Source organism: Ochotona curzoniae, unplaced genomic scaffold (assembly GCF_017591425.1).
Source record: "Ochotona curzoniae isolate NIBS_2020 unplaced genomic scaffold, NIBS_Ocur_1.0 contig_430, whole genome shotgun sequence".
NCBI classification, from domain to species: Eukaryota; Metazoa; Chordata; class Mammalia; order Lagomorpha; family Ochotonidae; genus Ochotona; species Ochotona curzoniae.
This window is the reverse complement of record NW_024466219.1, coordinates 13266295-13289732: the sequence shown is the minus strand read 5'-3', so window position 1 is coordinate 13289732 and position 23438 is coordinate 13266295. Positions and strand designations below refer to the sequence as shown.

Below are 23438 nucleotides of genomic sequence, written 5' to 3'. Positions count from 1 at the left end.
GCCCGAGCAATGGAAGCTTAAATACCCAATAATAAGAGTTTTTAACAAGTGTTAATGAGGTTGAGATATTCAGTCTTCATTGTATCCGATAAAGGACAGTACTATTTTATGTTCAAAATTATGAAAATAAATGTTAGAAAAAAAGAAGAATGTGCCAAAATATAACAGGTTTTCTTTTAGATTATTATGGCTATTTTTTCTTGTGTATTTTTTAGTATTTCTGTAATTAACTTTTTGAAATAAGGAAAATTATTATAAACATGTTGCTTAGCCCTTGTCCCAGTAAAGAAAAATTCTTGCATAGTAAGTTTTAGGAAATGGCATGGTGCATGTAAGATACCCTATCAAGAAACCACATCAGGCTTTTGCTGACTCCAGTGTAGTTTGTGGTAAAGAAGTTGAATTCTGAGGCTGGCATTGTGGTACCACAGGCTAGGCAGCCACTTTTGACTCTGGCTTTCCATAACTGTGTGTCAGTTTGAGTTACAGTTGCTCAATTTTGAATCCATCTACCTGTTAATGGGCATGGGAAGCGTCAGATGATGGTCCTAGCAGTTGGGTCCCAGCCACCCACATGGGAGATCCTGCTCGACAATGGAGGAGTAGGTGTTTTTGCTCAGTGGTTAAGGTGCTGCTTCTGGTCCACTCATATCCTGTCTCATTGTTTGTATTCCCAGGAGTTCCAGCTCTACTTCTGATCCCAGCATGCTGCTAGTTAATGCTTAGCCTAGAGGCAGCAGGTGCTTGGGCTGGACTCAGGTAGTTGGCCCCTTGCCACCTCTGGTAAACCCTGATTATGCTCCCAGCTCCTAGTGTTGGCCCTCCACCAGTCATGGTGCATCTGGGTAGTGATCCAGTAGATGGAAGATCTTTCAGATAAAGTCAGAATTATATATTTGTGTGTGCATGCACGTATGTGCATAGATAAATATATATTCTCCCCATGGTCAGAAGTTAATGATACTTGTTATTTTGCTTTACAGTTTAAATAAATAAACTGCAAAATTTGTGATCTCAATTCTCACTGTGTTCCTTAAAGTCAGCTATTGTTCATACTTTTCAAATGCAAGAGGTAAGTTCCTTAAAGTGTTGGTAAAGGCAAGAACCAAAACTCAAATACAAGTCCTTTGTTTCTTTTTTTCTAAGACTTAATTTTTAAAAAAGATTTTTGTTTATTTTTATTGGAAAGTCAGATATACAGAGAGGAGAGAGAGGAATAAAAAGATCTTCTGTTGATTCACTCCCTAAGTAACTACAACAGCCAGAGCTGTACCGATCCGAAGCCGGGAGCCCAGAGCCAGGAGCTTCTCCCAGGTCTCCCACGCGGGTGCAGGGTCCAAAGGCTTTGGGCTGTCCTTGACTGGTTTTCCAGGCCTCAAGCAGGAAGCTGGATGGGAAGCAGGTTGGCCGGGATTAGAACCGGTACACATATGGGATTCTGGGGTGTGCAAGGTGAGGACTTTATTAGCCTCTAGTCTACTACGCCGGACCCAGGTCTTTTATTTTATTTTTTAAAAGATTTATTTTATTGGAAAGTCAGATAATCAGAGGAGGAAAGACAGAGAGGAAGATCTTCCATCCGATGATTTCACTCCACAAGTGAGCGGAGCTGAGCCAGTCTGAAGCCAGGATCCAGGAACTTCCTCCAGGTCTCCCACACGGGTGCAGGGTCCCAAGGCTTTGGGCCATTCTCGACTGCTTTCCCAGGCCACAAGCAGGGAGCTGGATGGGAAGTGGAGCTGCCGGGATTAGAAGTGGCGCCCATATGGGATCCTGGGGCGTTCAAGACAAGGACTTTATTAGCCTCTAGTCTACTACGCCAGACCCAGGTCTTTTATTCTTAAGCATCAAAATATATTTTTATTCAACTTCTGAATCTGTGAACATACAAATGTTTCTTTTATCATGTCTGTAGTAATTGTGCTTTTCCATTTGACTGTATTTATGAATTTTACATATTCCCATTTTTCTATTAGTTACAGGGAAATGGCACGAAATAATTTGGCTAAAACAAATTTAGTTTTCTGCTATTCTGTTCTTTCCAACCAGAAATTCGTGGCTCACACCACTCTTTGGTTTTCTATGGAAAGTCCAGTGCTGTTCCACTGATTGCAAAGTGACGTGGAGTGAGGCACTTGGAGATCTGTGGAAGGTCTGCCTGACATCTCTGCAGTGAGGGGTTCTGGGATTGCCGCGCTGGCCGTGGCTCACTGGCATGTCTCTGCTGCGCTGGCCCATGTCTCCGGGCTCTGAGGACAAAGCCCAGCACTGCGGTGAGACACAGCACCTTAGCCTTAAGCCTTCCCAGCTGTACTCCAGCCAGGTCTCAGTCTGGTCTGCATCCAACCTGCTCTCCTCAAATATAAGTGTTCCGACATGGAGTACATTTGTAAATAAATTTCAGCTTTATTTATTTGAAAGTCACTTAAAGAGAGGCAGGGATAGATCTTTCAGTTGCTGTTTCACTCCTCAAATGCCTGCAGTGGCTGGTCTGGCCGGGCCAGGCCTCAGGGAGGAGCTGCTGCTTAGTCTTCCTGTGAGTGACATGTGAGTGACGGGGCCCAGGCGCTTGGATGTCTGTCTTCACTTCTCCAGGCCGTTTGCTGGCGCTGGGTTGGGAGTCAGGACACGGCCGACACCCATTTGGAAATGGGGGATCACAGGGGCTTTACTGGTGCAGGCAGGGCGTGGCTGCCTGCAGTTCAACTTTTGTCTTCTTGAGTTGATGTCTGTGATATCCCTATGTGCAAGAGTTTTGTCTGTTACCACATCTTGTAAAGTATAAGGGGAAAAGACTGAAAGAGAAAGCAGATTGGGGTAGTAAGGTGAGAATTTAAAGTAGGTATTGATTTTTTAGTGCAACTCAGACTTGGAAGGCATTCAGTTTGTTGTTTTTAATGTAACAGGAGACCTCTTTGAGACTTTGATGAACCCTGTGGTGTGTCCTGAGAAAGTCCACATTCTCAGTTCAAGGCAAGGGCTTTAGCTGCTAGGCTACCACGTTGGACCCACATTTTTTTTTTTTTTAAGAGTTTGTATAATAGATTCTGTCTTTTGGCTGACTCATTTTGTAAATGTCTGCAATGGCCAGGGCTGGGCCATGCTGAAGCCAGGAGCTTCTTCATCCAGCTCTTCCATGGAGGTGCAGGGGCCCAAGGATTTGAGCCATCCTCTGCTGGTTTTCCAGATGCATTATATTTGGCAGGGGGCTGGATCAGAAGTTGAATAGCCAAGACAAGTACTCTGCTCATATGGGAAGCCAGAGTTGCAGGTGGCAGTTTAATTGGGTACACTGCCAGCCCTGCAAATGTTACCTTTTAAAGACTGATTTATTTGTTGTTTTGAAAGGAAAAATTACAGAGGGAAGAGACGGAGATCTGTTTGCTAGTTCACTCACTAAATGCCTGCCACAGCTAGGATGGGACAGGCTAAAACCAACTTCCAGGAGCTTGTTTGGGTCTCCCACATGGGTGTAGAGACCTAGGCCCTTGGAGCACCTTCTGCTTTTCCAGGTACATTAGCAGGGATTGAAGTGAAGTGGCACCCATGTGGATGCTGGCATCCAGATGATTGCTTAATCTGTCACTACAAATGTTGTCCTTATGTTGGCAAGGATGCTAGGAGCTGAAAGTGTTTATCACTTTTTAGGCTAGATAATGTGATACCCTTTTTTGATACATAATGAAGTGAAGTTACCATAGTATTTCTTCCTTTTTCCAATAAAAAATAAATCTTAATTAAAAAAAAATCAGATTTACAGAGAGAAGGAGAGAGACAGATCTTCCATTTGCTGATTTACTCACCAAGTAGCCTCACTGGCCAGAGCTGAGCCGATCTGAAGCCAGAAACTCCTTTCAGGTCTTGTTTACTTGAAAGACCCAAATGATCACAGCCAAAATCCTGGAAACTATTCGGGTTTTCCACATGGATGTGAGGAGCCCAAGCATCAGGCAACAACCTTATTCTGCTTTCCTAGGCCTGCATGAGCAGGGAGCTGGATCCAGAGGCTGGGTAGCCAGGACATGAGCCAGCGTTTACATGAGGTTCCGGTATTGCAGGTGGCAGGGGGCAGCCTAGTTTTCTGCCCCGCAATGCCAATCCCCAAACACTCTGCCCACGTGGCTGTACCATTGCCCGTTCTTGTCAGCGGTGAGGGAGAGTTCCTGCTGCCCGTCCTCCTCACTACCGCTTACGCTGTCAGTGTCTAGGCTCTTTGCCATTCTTACAGGTGTGTGGTGATGTCTTGTTTTAATTTGGTAATTGATAATGTTGATCATATTTTTGTAGGTTTCTTTGCCAGTTGTTTCTTTGAGGTGTCAGATATTTTTGAGTTTTTTCTGTTTTAGCTTTCCTATTTTGAATTTATTTGTGTAAAGGGAGTACATTTCCTATTTAATGTCATTTTTCATAGTTTAAGAGTATAATGCTACTTTCCACCCTGCCTTCTGTCACTCCTACCCTCATTCTTCCTGCCTTTTAAATTTTATAATGAGATGCTTTGAATTTGTTTTATAATCACAAAGGTTAACCCTCCACTGAATAAGGAATTCAGCAAGTAGCAAGTTCCAGATCCACTGTTCTTCACTTTTCAAAGTGCAAGAGCTGTTAACAGTCATATCAATTCAAAGTGTCAGTTTCACTCACTTCTACTTTTTTGTGTACTGTATATTACCACAAATTAGGGAACGCATGATCTTTGTCTTTTGGGATTGCATGTATTTGCTTGGCGGACTGGATCCACTTGTATCCGTTTCTTACTGTGGCTGAGTGGCATTTCCTCAAGTGTGTGCAGCCATCAGTTGATGGGCATCTGGCTCGAGAGTATGACATAGCTGCTCCTCGTGGACATTCCCGTTCTCTGCAGCTTCTTCCGTTTGTGGATCCCAGCTTGTGTGTCTTTCCTTTTCTACTTGTCTGAGTGTTTTCTCATGAAAGGAGTTTTCTGTCATAGGAGGATTCTCTAGAAAAACAAGCGTCTGTGAGAGTAGGTGTTAAAGAGTAGCTTTGTCAAGTTCTTATTTTTTTCTTGTTATTTTGCTTATTTGAAAGGCAGAGAACAAAGTGCATGCACGCATGCCTGTCTGCCAGTTTTCCCCCCAAATGTCTAGGAGCCAGGAACTCGGTCCAGGTCTCCTGTGTTGCTCTGAGAGACCTGATGACTTGCTGGTACCTGCTGTCTCTTAGGGTACACATCAGCAGGATGCTGGAATTGAGAGCAGAGCTCCAGGCACACCAGTAGGGGAGACAGGTGTACCAAGCAGCATCTTAGCAGTTGGTGGCAACATACACTCCTTAAAGAAGTTATTATATTTTTGGTGTGTTAAATTTCTCTCTTGTTTATTTGAAAGGCAGAGAGAAAGAAAACAGAGGGAAATACATTCTTTGTGCAATTTCATTTATGACAGACTGATGTGGGCCAGGCTGAAGCCAGGGGCTGGGAATTCAATTTGGGTCTCCCACTAGAATGGCAGTGACTCAGACACTTGAATAGCAGCAGGAAGCTGTACTTGAAAGTGGAGCTGACACTCCCAGCCAGGGCCTCTAATGACATGCTGGCTTCCAAGAGCTGTCTGCTTGTGAGTGCTCCCGGAAATCTGTCCCAAAAATGATTTTTTAAAGTTCTGTTTATTTATTTGAAAGTCAAAGTTGGAGAGACAGCTGCTAATTCACTCCCAAGGAGCGCCTTTTGGTCTTCCACCCAGACGGCAGGGCCCAGGTTACTTGTACCACCTTCATTGCCTTCTCAGGCATAAGCTCGATTAGAAGCAGAGTAGCCAGGACTGAGTCTACACTCTAGTATGAAACACTGGGATTCTCAGTCAGCCAAACCAAATATTGGCCCTTCCAAAATAGGATTTTTAAAAATATTTTTGGTTTATTTAAAAATATTTTAAAAAGACAGTTTCAGAAAGAGGGAAAGAGAGAAATCTTCCATCCGCTGGTTCGCTTTTTCCATGACTGCAACGGCTGGACCTGGGCCGGCCTGAAACTAGGAATGAGGAACTTCTTTTGGATCTCCCACATGGTTGTAGGGACCCAAGAACTTAATCATCCTCTGCTGTTTTCCAGATGCACCAGCAGGGAGCTGGTCCATATGGGATACCTGTGCTGCAGGCAGACGTCTTCTATTATTTTTATTTTAGAAAGGTTTTTTTTTTTTTTTTAGTTGGAAAGGCAGATATACAGAGGAGATATAGAGAGGTAGATATTCCATCTGCTGGTTCACTTCCCAAGTGGCTGCATTGGCCAGAGCTCAGCTGATCTGAAGCAAGGAGCCAGGAGCTTCTTCAGGTCTCCACATGGGTGCAGGGTCCCAAGGCTGGGCCATCCTCCACTGTTTACCCAGGCACAGGGAGCGAGCTGGATGGGAAGCGGACCAACCGGGATACAAACAGGTGCCTGTATGGGATTCCTTGAGTGTGCAAGGTGAAGATTTAACCACTAGGCCATGGTACTGGGGCATAGGCAGCAGTTTTTCTTTCCTAAGCCACAGCACTGACCCCTATTTTTAAATATACGGAGAGGAGGAGAGAGAGAGAGAGAGGAAGATGTTCCATTGATTGATTCACTCCCCAAGCAGCTGTAACCGCTGGAGCTGAGCCGATCTACTCCCAGGCCACAAGCAGGGAGCTGGATAGGAAGCAGGGCTGCTGGGATTAGAATTGGCACCCATATGGGATCCCTGTGCATGCAAGGCGAGGACTTTACCCACTGGGCTACTCCCCTGGTCCCCATAAATTGATATTGAATGTTAATTTTTCAGTTTCTCCCTTGAAAAGCTTTTTTCTTAATTTCGTAGTAATGGCCAGTATGACTAGAAGGCTAAATATTTACACAAAGCATTTGTATGTAATTTAAAATGTTAATGACAGTATTTACAGAGACATACTTCTATGATTTCAGCTGTGATGATGGGGAAGTTATGGGTGGGTTGTCGTGGAATGTGTCTACCTGGGAAAGGGTGTTCAGGATCTTTTGGTGCTTGGGCAGAGAAAAAGATTGAGAAATGACTATGTTTTATTTGGTTGGGTTTAGGTTTATTTATTTTAATGTTAAGTTAATTTCTTAAATGTGGAGTATAAATTCTTCTAAGAAGAGCCCTTGCTCTCTCCTAGGACTGGCAGCCTCCATTTGCATGTGATGTTGATAAACTTCATTTTACCCCACGGATTCAGAGGTTAAATGAGTTGGAGGTAAGATCCTCGTACGTGTGCTGGTTGCCTGTGTTTCAGAGGGATCTTATTTAGAGCTTGAAGTAACTCAAGGCTAATAAATGATAATGACACTAAGGCCATTGCACACGCAAGTTTAAATCAAAATTGTCAATTTTTGTCTGTCATTTTTGGCCTATTCATTAGTGTGATCAGGTTTAAAGACTGCTTTGAGAGCTGGGTGGAAGACAAGATTATGCAGCCCTAACTTCCCTCCCAGTGCATCACCTGACTTGATTTGGTAACACTTTGGGAAGAGGCACCTGGGGTGTTCTCTGCAGGACCCCTGTTTTCTTCAGTTTTGTTCTGCCTGCAGCTGCAGGTGCCTCAGGTGGAGGACACATGGGGGCTGTTTACCTAGAGGTGGCTGCTGCTGTTAACCTGTGAAAAAGATTTTTCCTATCTAAAATGGGGCTTGTCTCAAGAATTCTGTGGTTTCAGTTGAGCTTGGGGGCGGGAAATGTGCCTTAGCTTGAGGCCCTGGTGTCCCTGAGAGTGCAAGATAGCACTCCCCAGGCCAGCTGTGCGGTACTAGAAGGAGAAGCAGCATGGCTGGGAGAGAACTACAGCCATCTGTTAAAGGAAAGACACTTAAGATCATTTCCCTTTTATGAAAGTTGATCACCATTGTCTAAGCAAAAAGAAAACTTTTGCTTGAAAAGAGCAGGCCTTTAAAAATATCCAGTTGTAGAGACTAACCTAGGTATATAGCAGTTTACTTTCAATTTTAATCAGTAACATGAAATTGCTTTACAGTACTTCCTAAATTGCTTACAGTATTTCTTTAATTAAGTACTTTTCAGAGTGACTACTTATGGGAGTGGATACTGAATGTAACATCTTGCCTGGCATGTGTTAATTGCCGAGTTAATGGGTGATTATTACTACAGACGGTTGGCTGTTTCTCTGTTGGATTTAAGAAGTAATATTGTACATAAATGTTCTTAGAATGAAAACATTTTAGGGCAGGCAGTAGCTGGGAGATGTAAAACAGGTAGGTGAAATTAAAAATCCCTGCTATATGTCTTCCAGGCCCAAACTCGTGTAAAATTGAATTTCTTGGACCAGATTGCAAAGTATTGGGAGTTACAGGGAAGTACGCTGAAAATTCCACATGTGGAAAGAAAGATCTTGGACTTATTCCAGCTTAATAAGGTAATCAAACCAGTTACGGTTCTACTGATTTAATACTTTCTACCAGATGAATTTGATATTTGTCTTAGAAAGAAGCATTTTGCTTGAAATACATAAAATGAGACTCTGAAAGCCTCATCCTTTGGAATATTCTGTTTTGATCCTTAAAAACTTCACGATTATCTCAGGAATGTTCATTTCTTTTTTAATGCAAGGATATTGAGGTTTAGGTTACCAAGCTAAAAAGCCAGGATTCAGTACTGTGTCCATCGCATCCCAAAGCCTCCATTTATTTTCCTTACTGCACATGCTGCTGCTGGGTCCCCTTCCTGGTTTGCGGAGGTGCTAACATTAACCTGTTTCCCAGATGGCTGCCTTGTGGAAGCACTCAGCAGCTTTGGGAGGGACTTTAGGATGGTTTATGGGTGGTTCTATCAAGGAGATGTTTTTTAAGTTTCTTCTAGCTTAATTTATACTGTATAAATTTCTTTGAATTGCAAAATGTATTTTCGTAAGATAATCCCAGCCTGAAACATTTTGTCTTTGGTGTTGTATGTAGGCTTGGAAATTTTAAATGATTTCCAAATCAGTGTTTCTAATTTCTATTGCTGTTTTATTTTGATAGTTGGTTGCAGAAGAAGGTGGATTTGCAGTTGTTTGCAAAGATAGAAAATGGACCAAAATTGCCACCAAGATGGGGTTTGCTCCTGGCAAAGCTGTAGGCTCACATATCAGAGGGCACTATGAACGCATCCTCAACCCCTACAACTTATTCCTGTCTGGAGACAGCTTGAGGGTGAGTTTGGAATTAGTGTTAACCTGCTAATTTCACTGCTTTATGACACGTTGAGATTGGATCTGGAAGACCTTGTTGGAAATACTGGCTTTGTTTTTTTCTCCCCGGTGTGTTCTGCTTTGAGAGCACCCTTTCTTAGGAGTTTGTTGATTATAATGTGTGAGACCATAGAGGGAATGTGCTTCTACTGTCCACAGCTGAACTCTGCATTCCCTTCCCTAGGGGATCAGCCAGTAGGAGCCAACTTGTGTCTGTTGGTTTCATCATCACTTGGATTTTTCTTTTGCTGGTTTATTTCCTGAATGGTTGCAGTGGCCACGGCTGGTCCAAAGACAGGAGCTTCTTCCGGGTCTCAAGTGCATGCAGGGGCCCAAGTCTTTGGGCTGTTTTCTGCTGTCTCCTTATTTCCGCCTCCCCCTACCATTAGCCGGGAGCTCTATTGGAAGTAGAGCAGCTGGGGCTTGAACTGGTGTGCAGGTACCCATATGGTGATTACCCATAAGGTGGGAGATTAACCTGCCAGCCCATCCACTCACTTGATTTAAAAGCATTCTTGATTGCCACATGAAGATGCAGCCTATAAAATAACTTGCTTGCCTTCTCCCTTTGGCCAGCAAGATTTCCAAGGAGATTGTCCAGTGAAATGTTACAATAAAAAAGGCTGAAGGTAACAGCTTTTTATGTAGTCATGTTCAGGTAAAGGAAGACAATATAAAGGTTTCCCTCTTGAGGCAACCAGTTGGGACACCAGCACCCCATGTTGCAACAGTGATTCCATCAAGCCCTCTACTGTCATGTTGCGTTCTGGAAGATGATAGCCAAGTGCTTGGGCCCCTGCCACCTACAAGGGAGAGTCAGATGGAGTTTGGGCTCGTGACTGTGGCCTGGTACCACCTGCTTGTGGTGAGCATGGGGAGGGTTCCAGCTGGTGGAGGATTTCTCAGACTCTTGGTATAACTTTCAAGTAGATGAAAACAAACAAACGTGAAAACAACAACAGCAACACAGTCCATGAACTTCGGTTATTTGATGGTCTTGATAGAAATATCACAATCTGTTCACACACCGTCAGCAATATGAGCATATTGTTTTTCTTTGCCCTTCTTGACGTCCCCCCCCCCCGCGGTGATTCTTTTTAACCTGGAAGAAAGTAGCCAATCTGATATCAAAACAGTTTTTGTGTGATGACTGTTTAGTGGGCCTAGTATGCCTGTTTCATAGCCTGCCTTTGCTATAGTTGCCCCTGGGCATTAATTTTCTCTTGAATTCAGAAAATGTTTACCTGCCTTTTGGTGCCAGTATCCTTTATGGGCACCTGTTAAAGTTCCATCTGTTCTATTTCCAATCCAGCTCTCTTCTTATGGCCTAGGAAAGCAGTGGAGGATGGTTGAAGTCTTGGTGGCCACTGTACCATGTAGGATACCCTGAGGAGGCTCCTGGTTCTTGCCTTCAGATGAGCTCAGCTCTGGCTGTCCTGGCCATTTGGCAAATGAACTAGAACTAGCAGATGGTAGATTGCCCTCCCCCCGGCTGCCTTATAGATACCCACTTTCTTTGCCTTCTCTGGAATGAACCAGCAGGTGGATTCTGTGTCTCTCCTTCTCTGTAATTCTCCCTTTCACCAGGTAAACATCTTTTCTAACTAATGTGTTTATCGTGCACATCATTTACATAAATAATTGTAAAAATTTCTTTCTAAAATCCTCACTAGGATTAATAAAAGCCACAGAGTGATTGGTACAGTTGTGTTTCCTTTCTAGTGTCTGCAGAAGCCAAACCTGACAACAGACACCAAAGACAAGGAGTACAAGCCCCATGATATTCCTCAGAGGCAATCTGTGCCACCCTCAGAAACGTGCCCCCCGGCCCGTCGTGCCAAGCGTATGCGAGCGGAGGTGAGTGCCCATGGAGAGCGAGCAGCAGGACTCCTGGTGCTGGGCTGCTCGGGAAACTGAATGGATTCTGGTTTTCACACACTGTGAAATGTTACCATCGAAAGGGTGAGGTCTGGGTTTATGTGGCCTGGAACAGACAGCTGTTGGTCAAGTAGGTCTGAGAAGAATCAGTGTTCTCGGTTAGCTATCTAGGTTGATTGTCCCAGGGTTAGGCAGTGTCTGTTAACCTGAGGCTGGGGCCCATGGAGATTTGTTAGATTTGATAGCAGAGGTTAGAAAACAGGCAGAGACGTTCCTTAGACTTCCCAAAACGGAATGTAGAACCCCCTGGCAGGTTTTCGTGCTTATGAAAGACAGACTGGGCACCTGAAGAGAATGCTCAAGACAACACATTGAACCAGACAGGGGTGATGGGGGAGTAGCGAAAGACTGCTAAGAACTGTTTACATGTGGATTTTCTGCTGGGAGATGTTTCTCCTGGGAAAGGGAGAGTTTCTGTAGGTGTGGGGTGCTTGCTTCCTACCCAGCTCAGTGGCCTTGTGCATTCAGGGCTCAGGAATGATGTGCATAGAGGAGTTGGAGCTAGCAGTTCATCATGAATTGATGAAAAATAATGTCAATTCCATTTTATAAAATAATGTATAGATAAGAGACTTGTTATTTCATTTTGGCAAGTTGAAACAGGAACGGTTTAGTAACTTTGTTTTATTATGAAGGAGGCAAACTCTATCCAATAAAGGAAAATGTGGATACTGGAATCCCATAGGTGTGCTGAAAGTTCAGTGCCCTGTAAATGAGTTCCTGTAGATGTCTGTGTGCAGCTCCCCTAGTGCTGTGCCTCCTAGGTCAGCCATGCCAGCACCCAGAGGATTAGTATATTGTCGGTGTAGACAGCATGTTAGCCCTGGATGTGAACAGAGTTACATAAGGTGGTTCCCAAACTGTGTTTGGTTCCAGACCTCCTAAGTGCTTTTCTTTGCTTTTAAAAAACTGTTGAGCACTTTAAGGAGTGGGATTATTGCCTGCCTCAGGCTCTCAATGAGAGGGGGGAGTCCATGGCAGCTTAATGAGGTTAGAGCTGCAGCGTAAGGGGCAGGCGTGTGGTCTGTTAGTTAAGGTACTGCATGAGATGACGACGGCTTGTGTCAGAATGTGTGGGTTCCTGTCTTGGTTCTGCTTCTCTTTCTAGTTTCCTACCAGTAGCACCCTGGGAAGTAGCAGATGAGGCCCAAGTTCATGGGTTCCTGCTACCCAATTGCGTTCCAAGCACCAGGATTTAGTTTAGATCAGATTTTGATGGACATTTGGGCAATGAACTCAGGGACGATGGATCTCTGGCTCTTCTTTAAACAAATATTTTGGTATAAAAAGCATTTCATAACAGTTAAGTATTTTATAGAACTTTATGGAAGCTGAATTTATTGTAAATTCTGGCAGAATCTTAGGAGCTGATGAAATTGGGATAGGTATGTAGCTGCTTAAGGTTTTTTCAGTGGTGGTAGAATAAAGTGGATGGGAAGCAGGTGAGAACAAGTTGTCTGCGGTCTCAGTATTAACGCATCTAGGTGTATTCTGTCCATCTGACCTATCATTGTCGGAACTATTCTGGTTACTTATAAAGCTCTTTGTCTATGCCATCTATTCTAGAAGTTTCCAGGTTAGCTCTGTCCTCCATGGGGCATCAAGAAAAGTGTTTGATTGCCGTAGAGACAAGTTAGGAAATTATGATTACCTTATGACTCAAATTTAATTTTTAGTTTAGAGGTTTCGTTTTAGAGGTTTTTTTTTTCTTTTTAAAGGAAATATTCATGTATGTAAATTTATTTTTTTAGGCCGTGAATGTGAAAGTAGAACCAGAGGCCCGAATTCATAATCTAAGGCGTCGAATGGGCTGTCCAGCTCCAAAATGTGAAGATGGTAAGAAAGTTTATCTTTGAAAAGGAACAAAGAAAAAATTAACTTGTTAAGTAAGCATTAAATCAACAATTACATGGTGGCCACAGGGTTGGACTTCGAGTCTTAGTATACTGGTGTTCTTTTGCCATGTAATTGCAAATATGTTTCAGCTCTTTGAGTTTAGCTGTGAATTTTGATTCAGTATATTTACTGCAATAAATGATTTTTGAAAGAATAGGGACTTTTGAATAGATGTGTTCATCTACTTCAGCCAAGGCAGACAGACGTGCTTTCTAAAAGGTAGGAATCCTGATTGCTTGCTTGCTTACGTGTCAGCGCATAAAGTGTCCGAGAGGTAAACTTGAGTTTGTTAGAAATCCTGCATTCTTTATCGTAGGCACAGACAAGTGACTGCAATCCCCTTTTCTTGGGATTAGGGAGTTAGTGGAAAGTTAGATACAGATCCTACCCTTGGCTCAGCTGCTGACTAGCTGCTTGACCTTGGAGATATTTCTTCATTAAAAAAAAATTATGATGTTTTTAGTTGAAAGAAAGCTCTCCCAACCACTAGCTCACTTCCTGAATACCTTCCATGACTGGAGGCTGAGTCAGGCTAAAGTTGGGAGGCTAGAGTTGGGAGCCAGACCCTTTGCACTGCTTTCCCAAGTCAGGTGGAAGCAGGACATCTAACTTGTGTATTCTGAGAGGGGCAGCTGGTGCGTTAGCTAGTGTCTTAACTACTAGACCCAAATACCTGCCTCCAGGATGACATATTCTTTTTCAACATCACAGTTATGGAAATTATTTGGCACAGTATATACAACATAATATTGACTGGTCTGGGACAGGTGTTGTTACAGTAAAGATTCAACTGCTGCTTAGGATGCCTACATCTAAGTGCTAGTTTGAGTTCCAGCTATGTGGTGCTTCCAGTCCAGCTTCTGCTAATGTTCCTGGGAAGGCAGCACCTGATGGTTCAAGTGCTTGGTATGCTAACACCCGCCTGGGAGATTGGGCTGGAGTTTCTGGCTCTTGGCTTTGGCCTGTTCTAGCTCTATTTTGGCAGCTGAAGCATTGGTTAGACTCTTTTCATACTGACTTTCAAAGAAGTACATCTTTTAAAGAAAACTGATATCCATTGTTTTAGCCAAGATGTTCAGTCTTTAACAAGAAGTTGGAGACTTCTGGAGATATAATGTGGAAGAGGTATAGAGGTGCAGTTGAATTGTCAGGCTCACATTCATGTTAAAGAGGAGCTTGATGTCCATATCTGCTGTAATGAGTCTTAAAGAGAACTGTTTTAGCTTCTTTGAAAATATGCAGTCCTGAGCAACATCTCCATGATTATCTACATCCAAAAATGTAAAGAGTATCAAAGTTGTTGTTGTATTGTATAGTCACTGGCATTGAATAACGCCTGGTGCTATTTCTCCTGATCTGCAAATCTTGAAATCACATTTGGCTTGGGAGGGAGGTGAGGAGGTAAGGGAGGAAGTGGAGCACGGCATAGTGCAGAAAGAGCTCACTTTGGATTACTTTCCACAGAGAAGGAAATGAAAAGTCACATCAAGCAAGAACCAGTGGAGAAGAAAGATTATATTGTAGAGAGCGAGAAGGAAAAGCCCAAGAGCCGATCTAAAAAAACCACCACTGCTGTGAGTTACTTGGCTTTCTCCTTTTCCCCTTTTCTTCCTCCTTTCTTTCCTTCCTTGCTTTAAACCTTCTTGCCCACAAATTTGCCTTAGATTTGGTTAATCTTTTTTTTTTTTTTAAATTTATTTATTTTTATTTAGAAAGATTTACAGAGAGGAGGAGAGACAGAAAGATCTTCCGACAAATGGTTCACTCCCCAAGTGGCCGCAATGGCCGGTGCTGAGCCAATCCAAAGCCAGGAGCCAGAAACCTCCTCCAGGTTTCCCACGCAGGTGCAGGGTCCAAAAGCTTTGGGCCCATCCTCGACTGCTTTCCCAGGCCACAGGCAGGGAGCTGGATGGGAAGCAGGTTGGCCTGGATCCTGGTGCGTTCAAGGCGAGGATCTTAACCACTATGCTAGGCCCCAGATTTGGTTAATCTTATCTGACAATCATTTGAAGTCTGTTTCTGAATGTGGTTACACCTTAGTTGATTGTGAGGGTGGTGTGTCCTCAGGGACTGTACTTGCTGTGTTTGCAGATTGGGTCCCCTGTGGCGTGAGCACATCACACGTGATTGTTCATTGTGTAGTAGCAGCTAGACCAAAAGCTAATGATGTTTACCAGCTTTCCAGTTAGTAAGGGGAAAGAAGGAAGAGCAAGGAAAGGGTGGGAAAAGGAGCTGGGAGTTGAGGTTGAGGACTGGGCAGAACTGTCTGGCTGTAGGGAGCTGTGTGTCTGTCAGAACTGCTTGGAAGCACGGCTGGAAAGCACTAGGAAGGTCCGAGTGGCTTTTCTTGTTTCCCCTCTTAAAGAATGAAAACAGACTAAACTCTGGGTAGTTGAACCCTGAGCTTGCTGTCACCGAGTCGTGTTCTTGTGGTACTTTTCTAGGGCTGCCACTTAACACTTGGACACAGGAGCTCAGCAGAGGGCTTCCTCCTGGGCCTCTGGGTAGCCAGCTGTCTTTCCTCTTGCTTGGTCATTGTCATATTGGGATAGGGTCGGTTGCAGGGTCCCAAGGCTTTGGGCCCTTTACTGCTTTCCCAGGCAGGAAACAGGGAGCTGGATGGAAAGTGGAGCACTTAGGACAGGAATCTGTGCCCATATGGAATCCAGGTGCAGACAATGCAAGGACTTTAGTCACTAGGTTTCAGCGCCAGGCCCTGTCAGTTGTTTCACTTAAGAAAAATTCTCTTTCATTAGTATTTGTAATTGTCTTGCTCTCCAGTAAAAACCCAGAAATTCTTGCTCTTGCACTGTGAGTTAGTGCCCATTAATGACTCTTGCCTGTTCCCCCTTGCCCTTTCCCTTGTACTTTAAATTGTATGAGGTCACCTTTGTAAAGACTGCATCTTAGCGGTTTTCATATAATTTTTATGTATTTTTGTGGCCACTTTATTTTGCTTCACTTAATGATATTCAGTTCATTGTTGTCACCAGTGACCAAGATTTCACCCTGTTTTATTGACTGAGTAGTATTCCCTTGTCGGCGTCAGGCTTTGGTTACCCATTTATTTTTAATTCTTAAAAGTTTTCTTATAATTTAAGATTGCAGAATTGAACTGTTTCTTTATAAATTTACTTTTTGTTTTTACCTAACATTTGTCTTTTAGAAAGCGATCTTTAAGCTCTTTTAGTAACTTTATACACCATAGCTAAAACTTGCAGTTACACTTTGGACTTGTGATGCGGAAAGTACCGTGAATATCTGTTAAACAGTGAGGTGGTTTCATTGGAAGTGCCCTGGAGGGAGAGAGTCGATCATGTTTCACAATATAAAATGAGAATATGTGCTGTGTCCACAGGTGGACCTGTATGTCTGCCTCTTGTGTGGCAGTGGCAACGAGGAGGACCGCCTTCTGCTGTGTGATGGCTGTGACGATAGCTATCATACCTTTTGCTTGATTCCACCACTCCACGACGTCCCCAAGGGGGACTGGAGGTGTCCTAAGTGTTTGGCTCAGGTAAGAGTTAAAGCCAGAGAAGGCTTGTGTTAGCGCCTTTTCTTTCCCTTTGGGTCCTTTATTTGGCAGTGGACGGTGCTGACACTGAACTCAACAAGGCTGCATAGAAAAGGGGTCTCAGACACAAGCCCCCAGTGTCGAGAAAGTTGAGTGCTGATACATTCATTATTCAGAATAGTTAAAACGCGCGCGCACATACACACACACACACCCCACCACCACCACTCTTTTTATTCATCTGAAAGGCAGAGTGTCAAAGAGAAAGTACCTGATTTACTTCCTCAATGACCTCTCGCCAGGGTTGTGCTGAACCTGTAACTCCAGACTCCTGTCACCCAACCACATGGGTACCAGGAACCCAAGTACTTGTTCCATATTCAGCTGTTTTCCTAGGTGCGTTAGCCAGGATCTTGATTGGAAGTAGATCAGCCAGGATGCAAACCCACACTCTGGTATGTGAATGCCAACATGGCAGGCATGGCTAAACGCCCTGTGTCCCTACAGTGAGTGTGTGTGCGCGCGCAGATTTTATTTATTTGAATGAATTACAGATTGAGAGAGTTCCACTATTTCACTTCCCAAATGGCTGCAATAGCTGGGGCTAGTTCAGCTTGAAGCAATGAGTCAGGTTCCCCACATGGATTCCAGTGCTCCCCTGGCGTGTGTGGGCCATCCTCCATGCCTCTCCCAGGCACGTCAGTAGTGAACTGCATCAAAATGAAGTGGCAGCTGCTCCCCTTTCCACATTGTGTAGAATGGCTGGTGAATAAAGACTCCTGAGGTTCTTAAACAAACAAACAAATGGATATGGCTGTACCTGGTACCCTTATGGGATGGGATGTGGCTACTGGGATGCTATGACACAGGCCCTGAATGCAGACGTTTCCATATGGAGCTGGGATTACTGGTATTTTTAGTAGTACACATTATCTCTGCTAAGATCTAGAGAGGATTTCCTCTCACCTCTGCAAGGATTATTCTGTATTCCATGGTGGTCAGCTAGAAGGTGATACCTGCCTTAAGGTAGGATTATGGTGCATAGGGAGCTGGACTAGTTCTGCATGGGTCCCAGGTTGCAGCTGTCTTTCGTAAAGCCTGCTCCCTGTCCAGGGGAGTTACCAGGCCCAAGGGCAGAGCAAGAGCTGTGGGGATGAAGAGAAGTGAGAGGTTAATACTTCCACTAGAACTACCTTATCCGGTGATCTAGAGTGGCTTAGATAGCTCCTGCCTGCCGCCACCTCCTTTGGGCCCCTCTAATCAGTTCCTGCTGCTCTGAGTCACGTGGCCATCTCTTTGCTGCTGCATGACATGATGATTTTATAGTTTGGGTTCTGAAAGGACATGATTCCTTTTGCTTTCAGCATCAATGGGGCCCCACATGTGTCGGGCTGTATGGAGAAGCAGCCACAGGGTACAGTGGAAGCTCCTTCTGTGCCCTCACCCCAACACAAGCCTCCTCCTGTCAGACCCTGAAGAAAGTGGAGCTTTCTGGCTGTGTCTCTGAAATTACTTAATGTTGTGGTGATTAAAATAAATGTTGGTAAAATTTTTTCATTAGACCAATCTCATTTTTTCAGTCACATTGATTTTTCTAATGCAGATATACCATTGATATTAAATAACATTTTGTTTTTTATAACTTTTCTTAATTGTCCAGTTTGGCAATTGTCCAGATATAGTTGGTGTTTTGAAGTGTCATGTAGAACACAAACTTTTCTTTTACTTGCAGGAATGCAGTAAGCCACAAGAAGCATTTGGCTTTGAACAAGCCGCCAGGGACTATACCCTGCGAACTTTTGGTGAAATGGCAGATGCCTTCAAATCTGATTACTTCAACATGCCAGTCCATGTATGTATGTGTACACCTCTTGGAGTGTGAAGGTGTTAGTAACTTTGGAGAACAGTGTGTCTGAAGACGGAGTGGAGGCCTCATTCTTGGTCGTTGTGCAGAATGAGATTTTTGTTTGGCTTCGTTGTTTTAGAATCTTGAAGTGTTCTTATTTCCGTTTAAGGATTTCTCTAGTGATGGAAAAATATCCGCATAGCGATAGGATACTAATAGAGAAAATAAGCAGCAGTCCTTTCAGTAAAATAAATGAAATTTGAGGAGAAGTTAGTATGTTTGTTATGTCTTGGCAATATTTATTTGGGAGGCAAGAGAGGAAGAGCAGAGAGAGTCCTCCATCTGATTGTTCATCCTCTGAATACCCACAGCTTCCAGTCTTTGGACAGGCAAATGCTGGGTCTCTCCCATGGGTGCAGGGGCCCGAGTGCTTGAGCTAGTTTCTGCTGCTTTTCTAAGTTCTTTAGCAGGGAACTGGGTTGGAAGTGGAGCAGCCAGGAGTCCAACAGGCACACTGGTGGGATGCTGGCACTCAGACAATGGCTTTGTTGCAACACAGTGCTGGCTCTATAAACATACTTCTTGTGTGTTGTAAAACCATAAATTAGTATTCTAAACATAAAAGATAACATGGTATTTTTAAATCTCCCTTATTATAAGCATAAGCTTGTTTCATTTGGCACTTATTATTCCATCAAGTAAGTTCACCAAAATTACATGGTTTCCTATGCTATTTCTGGATAAGCTCTAGTTTTCCTTACCCTAATGAGGTTCTACATGGGATCCTTCATGGATGTAGATTACTTGCTTGTCATCATTGCTTGAATCTCATGAGAGTCCTTATCCTCTGTCCCAACCTCGCACCTGAATCAGTTTATGGAACTTTAGCAAATACATGAGCACTTTTGATTTTCCCTAACATTGGTAATATTAACTGAAATTACTTTAAAAATATTTGCTTCTTTGGTAAGCTTAAATTTATACTTCATTTGAATTTTCAGGTTTTTTTGACTCCTATAATATTTTTTTGTGTGTCTAACTAATAAGTCTTGATGACTTACATATGACCTCTTCCAGCTATAGTTGCCAGTTTAGTTTAATTTATGACTGAGTTGTTTTTATTTGAAAGACAGGGTTAGTCGGAGACAGGAGCTGGGGATGCTTCTCAATCTCCCACATGAGTGCAGAGGCCCAAGCAGCTTTCCCAGATGTATTAGCAGGGAGCTGGATCAGATGTGGAGCAATTGGGTCCTGAATCTATGCCCATTAGGGCCCCATACCAGGCCCTTTGTTCTTAGGATGAAGACCTTGAAGGAATGGATGTTTAACTTACTTGCCACTGGATTCACATGTCAGCATTTCACTTCCTTGCCTTGCCTTCACAATTGTGGCCAGATCGGTAATAAAGGAACATGAGCCCTTCTCTTATTGTATATTTTATTTTTTAATATTTGGCTATCTGAAAGGCAGAGTGACAGAGGAACTCTTTCACCTATCTGTTTACTCTCCCAGTGCCTTCAACAGCCAGGGCTGGGCCAGGCAAAAGTCAGGAGCCAAGAACTACGTTTCAGTCTCTCTCTTAGGTGGCAGGTCCCAAGCCCTTGAGCTGTGTTTTGCTGCCTCCCAGGATAACTTAGCAGGAAACTGAATGAGAATCCAAAGAGTTGGCGCCCAACCTGGTACTCCAATATGGGATGTAAGGATTACAAGCAGGAGCTTCACTTCACTTATTTCATCATAACTGCAGCCCACAGGAATGTGAATTGTTAATTCTTACACCTTTCTATATAAATTCCAACAATTACAAAATCCCTTTTGGAAAATGGAGCCGCGTTTTAATTTCTTCATGGTCAGTTGTCAACATTAAAGACAGTAATTTTTCTTTAGAGATTATGGTGTGCTTCCTGTTATGACATTGGTCACTGTTTGTATCTGAGAACTTTCATTTTTTTCCTACTCTCCTTGTGTTCCAGATGGTTCCTACAGAGCTAGTGGAGAAAGAATTTTGGCGCCTGGTAAGCACTATTGAGGAAGATGTCACAGTGGAATATGGAGCTGATATTGCTTCAAAGGAATTTGGCAGTGGATTTCCTGTGCGAGATGGAAAAGTCAAGGTCTCACCAGAGGAAGAGGTAGGCCCTTGTTGGTGAGGGTTTCTGCATTTCAGGCTGCTGTTCAGCATCCACTTGGTCCAACGGGCAAAGCTTGATTGGGCCCTGCAAGTGGCTTTGATGTGGAGTTCATCCTGGGAATTCTGTTTGATTGGTCGAAGTCAGTCAGTGATATAGTTTTAGCAGATCTTTAGCTACCAGATTGTTAACAGCTGACTGTATGAAATGCCCTACAGTAGCATCTGAATTCCCACTGTGGCACTGCATTGTGTAATGTTGATAAGTGACTGAGGGTTCTTGGCCTCAGATTCTGGTCATTGCTTCTTCTTGTGAGGAGAACCCAAAGGTTTGCCCTTTAGTTTGTTCTAACAAACTCCTAGGAAGATTTCTATTTGTGTTCTGCTAGGAACTTAGATTTGTTGAAAATCAAAGTTGCACTGAGAAAAGTGCGTAGTAGTGTGTGCACAACTTGAAGAACTTTCCTCAAACTTGGTGTCCCCAGGGAAACGGCACCAGCACAGGGCAGAAACTGTTCTCAGCAGTTCGCCTGCTTCCCCCCTGCCCTCTCCCCTGCCTTCCCCTCCCTCAGGACAGACACTGCCCCCTCGGGATAGCTGTGTTCCTGCTTCTCAGTACCATGGTGAGTGTGTGTGTTAGCGAACTTGTGTTAAGAGGACCTCAGATTAGTTTTTATCCTGTCCAGAAGCGAGAGCAGATACAAAAGCAGTGACTGAATTTGAGCACCCCAAAAGTTAGCCTGGCGGCTTCCCACCTCCCTGCCCACGTTAGTTGAAAGGACACTGGTTTTAGCTGACATGCTGGGCCAATTTTAAGTGATGCAGCTGAACCTCATTCTTTATTTTTAGGAATACCTGGATAGTGGATGGAATTTGAACAACATGCCCGTAATGGAGCAGTCCGTCCTTGCCCACATAACTGCCGACATATGTGGCATGAAGCTGCCCTGGTTGTATGTTGGAATGTGCTTTTCATCCTTTTGTTGGCATATTGAGGACCACTGGAGCTACTCAATCAATTATCTTCACTGGTAAGATTTTCCAAATAGAACCTGGGAATGATAGGCACGGGGAGTAGGAGAGCTTTGTGCCTTGGGTCTATCTTGACTGTGAAGAATAATCTATTTAAAAAAAAAAAAAGATTTTATTATTATTATTATTATTATTATTATTTAGAAAGGACTTTAGCTGGTAGGTTACCATGCCAGGCCCCCAAAAGTACTTCTAAAATAGTGTTTTTGTTACTGTTAGGTATCAGAAGAAGTTTTAAGAAGGTGGTGATTTAAGATTCCCAGCCCTTGGTTGTTGTGGCTGTTGGAGGCATTTGGGGAATGAATCAAATCTCTAGGGCCCCACATGGTGGTCTAGTGGCTAAAACCCTCACCTTGCACGTGCTACAATCCCTCTAGACACCAGTTCTAATCCTGGCTGCTCTGAGTCCCATCCAGCTCCCTGATTTTGTGTCCTGGGAAAGCATTAGAGGACAGCCTAAAGCCTTGCGGCCCTGCGCCCATGTAGGAGACTCAGGAAAAGCTCCTGGTTCCTGGTTCAGCTCCAGCTGTTGTGGCCACTTGGGGAGTGAATCAGCAGATGGAAGATTTTCCTCTCTGTCTCTTTGTATATCTCACATTCTAATAATAATAATTTAAAAAAGAAAAAGAAGCATGGGTGTACTCTAAGAAAAGCAAAACCTCTTGCAGTGGTGTATGGATACCGTAGTATATAGATGCTTTCAGGTGCTTGGGTCTGCTTGCCGAGCTTTGTGGTTTTGCGTTCTGGCCTCACTGTGCACTGCCTTCCTTCCTGGACACATGGTGGGGACCTGAGGGGGCAGATACTTGGACTCCATCCATTGCTTAAGCTTTTCAGACACAGCTACTTCTTCATCTACACCCCCCTGCTTATTTTTCCTCCTCTGTTTTTCTTGCTCCTAAGTACAGAAATTTATTTGAAGATGTGTAACATAACGAAGTCCTCACACAAGGAATTTGAGGATATACCACAAGAAAGGGGGAATTGACATAATATATGTGCATATGAGCTTGGTTGGGCTTCCCTCGGCAATTGTTCCCAGCTGTAAAATGAAGATTATATTTACCATACCTCACAGGGATGCAAGGATGTTACAGATTAATTGGTTGACAATTTACAGTGCTTTGAATAATAAGAACCCTTTAGAAATGCTAATTGTCTTATTAGAGTGTGGTTTTACCTCATCTGTCAGAAGAAGCAAAGGAAAAGTAAGTCAGTTACCGTGAGAAAGTGTGGTAACCGCCTAGCCTTCGGCTGTCCTGATACCTTACATTCCTACACATTTGGGATGTTTGCATCTGGTTAAGGGACAGCCAACATGGGAGTAGGGAGCAGGGCCGCAGATGGAAAGCCTCATGTTGAAGCTTTGTATTTGAAGGGGGAAATGCATTGCATATGTTCACATTGCATTTCTAATCATGCTTCTTTAGACTGAACATTCTTTCTGTAGCTTAGTCTCACAAAGCAGGATCTATACAATTAAGAACTGGATAGCCAGGTTTTTTTTGTATTGATGGTGCGAGTTGATTTTTTTCCATAATTTATTTCCAGGGGCGAGCCAAAAACCTGGTATGGAGTCCCAGGCTATGCTGCTGAGCAGCTGGAAAACGTGATGAAGAAACTGGCTCCAGAGCTCTTCGTGTCCCAGCCCGACCTCCTGCATCAGCTTGTGACCATCATGAACCCCAACACCCTGATGACACACGAAGTTCCTGTATGTTCTGGGTAACCCCGTGCCATGCCACTCCTGCTTCATTTTGTTAATTCACTAGGACACTGAATTTGGTTATGGCTTTCTGTAGTGCAATTTGATAATAGAAACAGCTGTTTAGTGTACAAATCTGGTACTGTATAGCATTAGCTCAGTGGGACTCCAGCACCATAAAATGGTAATTAGATTGTTGG

The 23438-nt window shown here is 43.6% G+C and overlaps 1 protein-coding gene across 3 annotated transcripts in view; it reads left to right on the top strand.

The window, feature by feature from the left end:
• Nucleotides 1-23438, top strand: part of KDM5B (lysine demethylase 5B) — a 57502-nt gene that overhangs the window by 13950 nt on the left and 20114 nt on the right. For 2 of the 3 annotated variants that reach the window (XM_040985452.1, XM_040985453.1), the window contains exons 2-12: nucleotides 7116-7193; nucleotides 8244-8366; nucleotides 8971-9141; nucleotides 10902-11036; nucleotides 12869-12953; nucleotides 14478-14587; nucleotides 16372-16530; nucleotides 18260-18379; nucleotides 20347-20505; nucleotides 21351-21532; nucleotides 23085-23247. In XM_040985452.1, the coding sequence (XP_040841386.1) occupies nucleotides 7116-7193; nucleotides 8244-8366; nucleotides 8971-9141; nucleotides 10902-11036; nucleotides 12869-12953; nucleotides 14478-14587; nucleotides 16372-16530; nucleotides 18260-18379; nucleotides 20347-20505; nucleotides 21351-21532; nucleotides 23085-23247 (1485 nt within the window). The remainder of the gene's footprint in view (nucleotides 1-7115; nucleotides 7194-8243; nucleotides 8367-8970; nucleotides 9142-10901; nucleotides 11037-12868; nucleotides 12954-14477; nucleotides 14588-16371; nucleotides 16531-18259; nucleotides 18380-20346; nucleotides 20506-21350; nucleotides 21533-23084; nucleotides 23248-23438) is intronic. The other variant, XM_040985454.1, reaches the window with a different exon arrangement.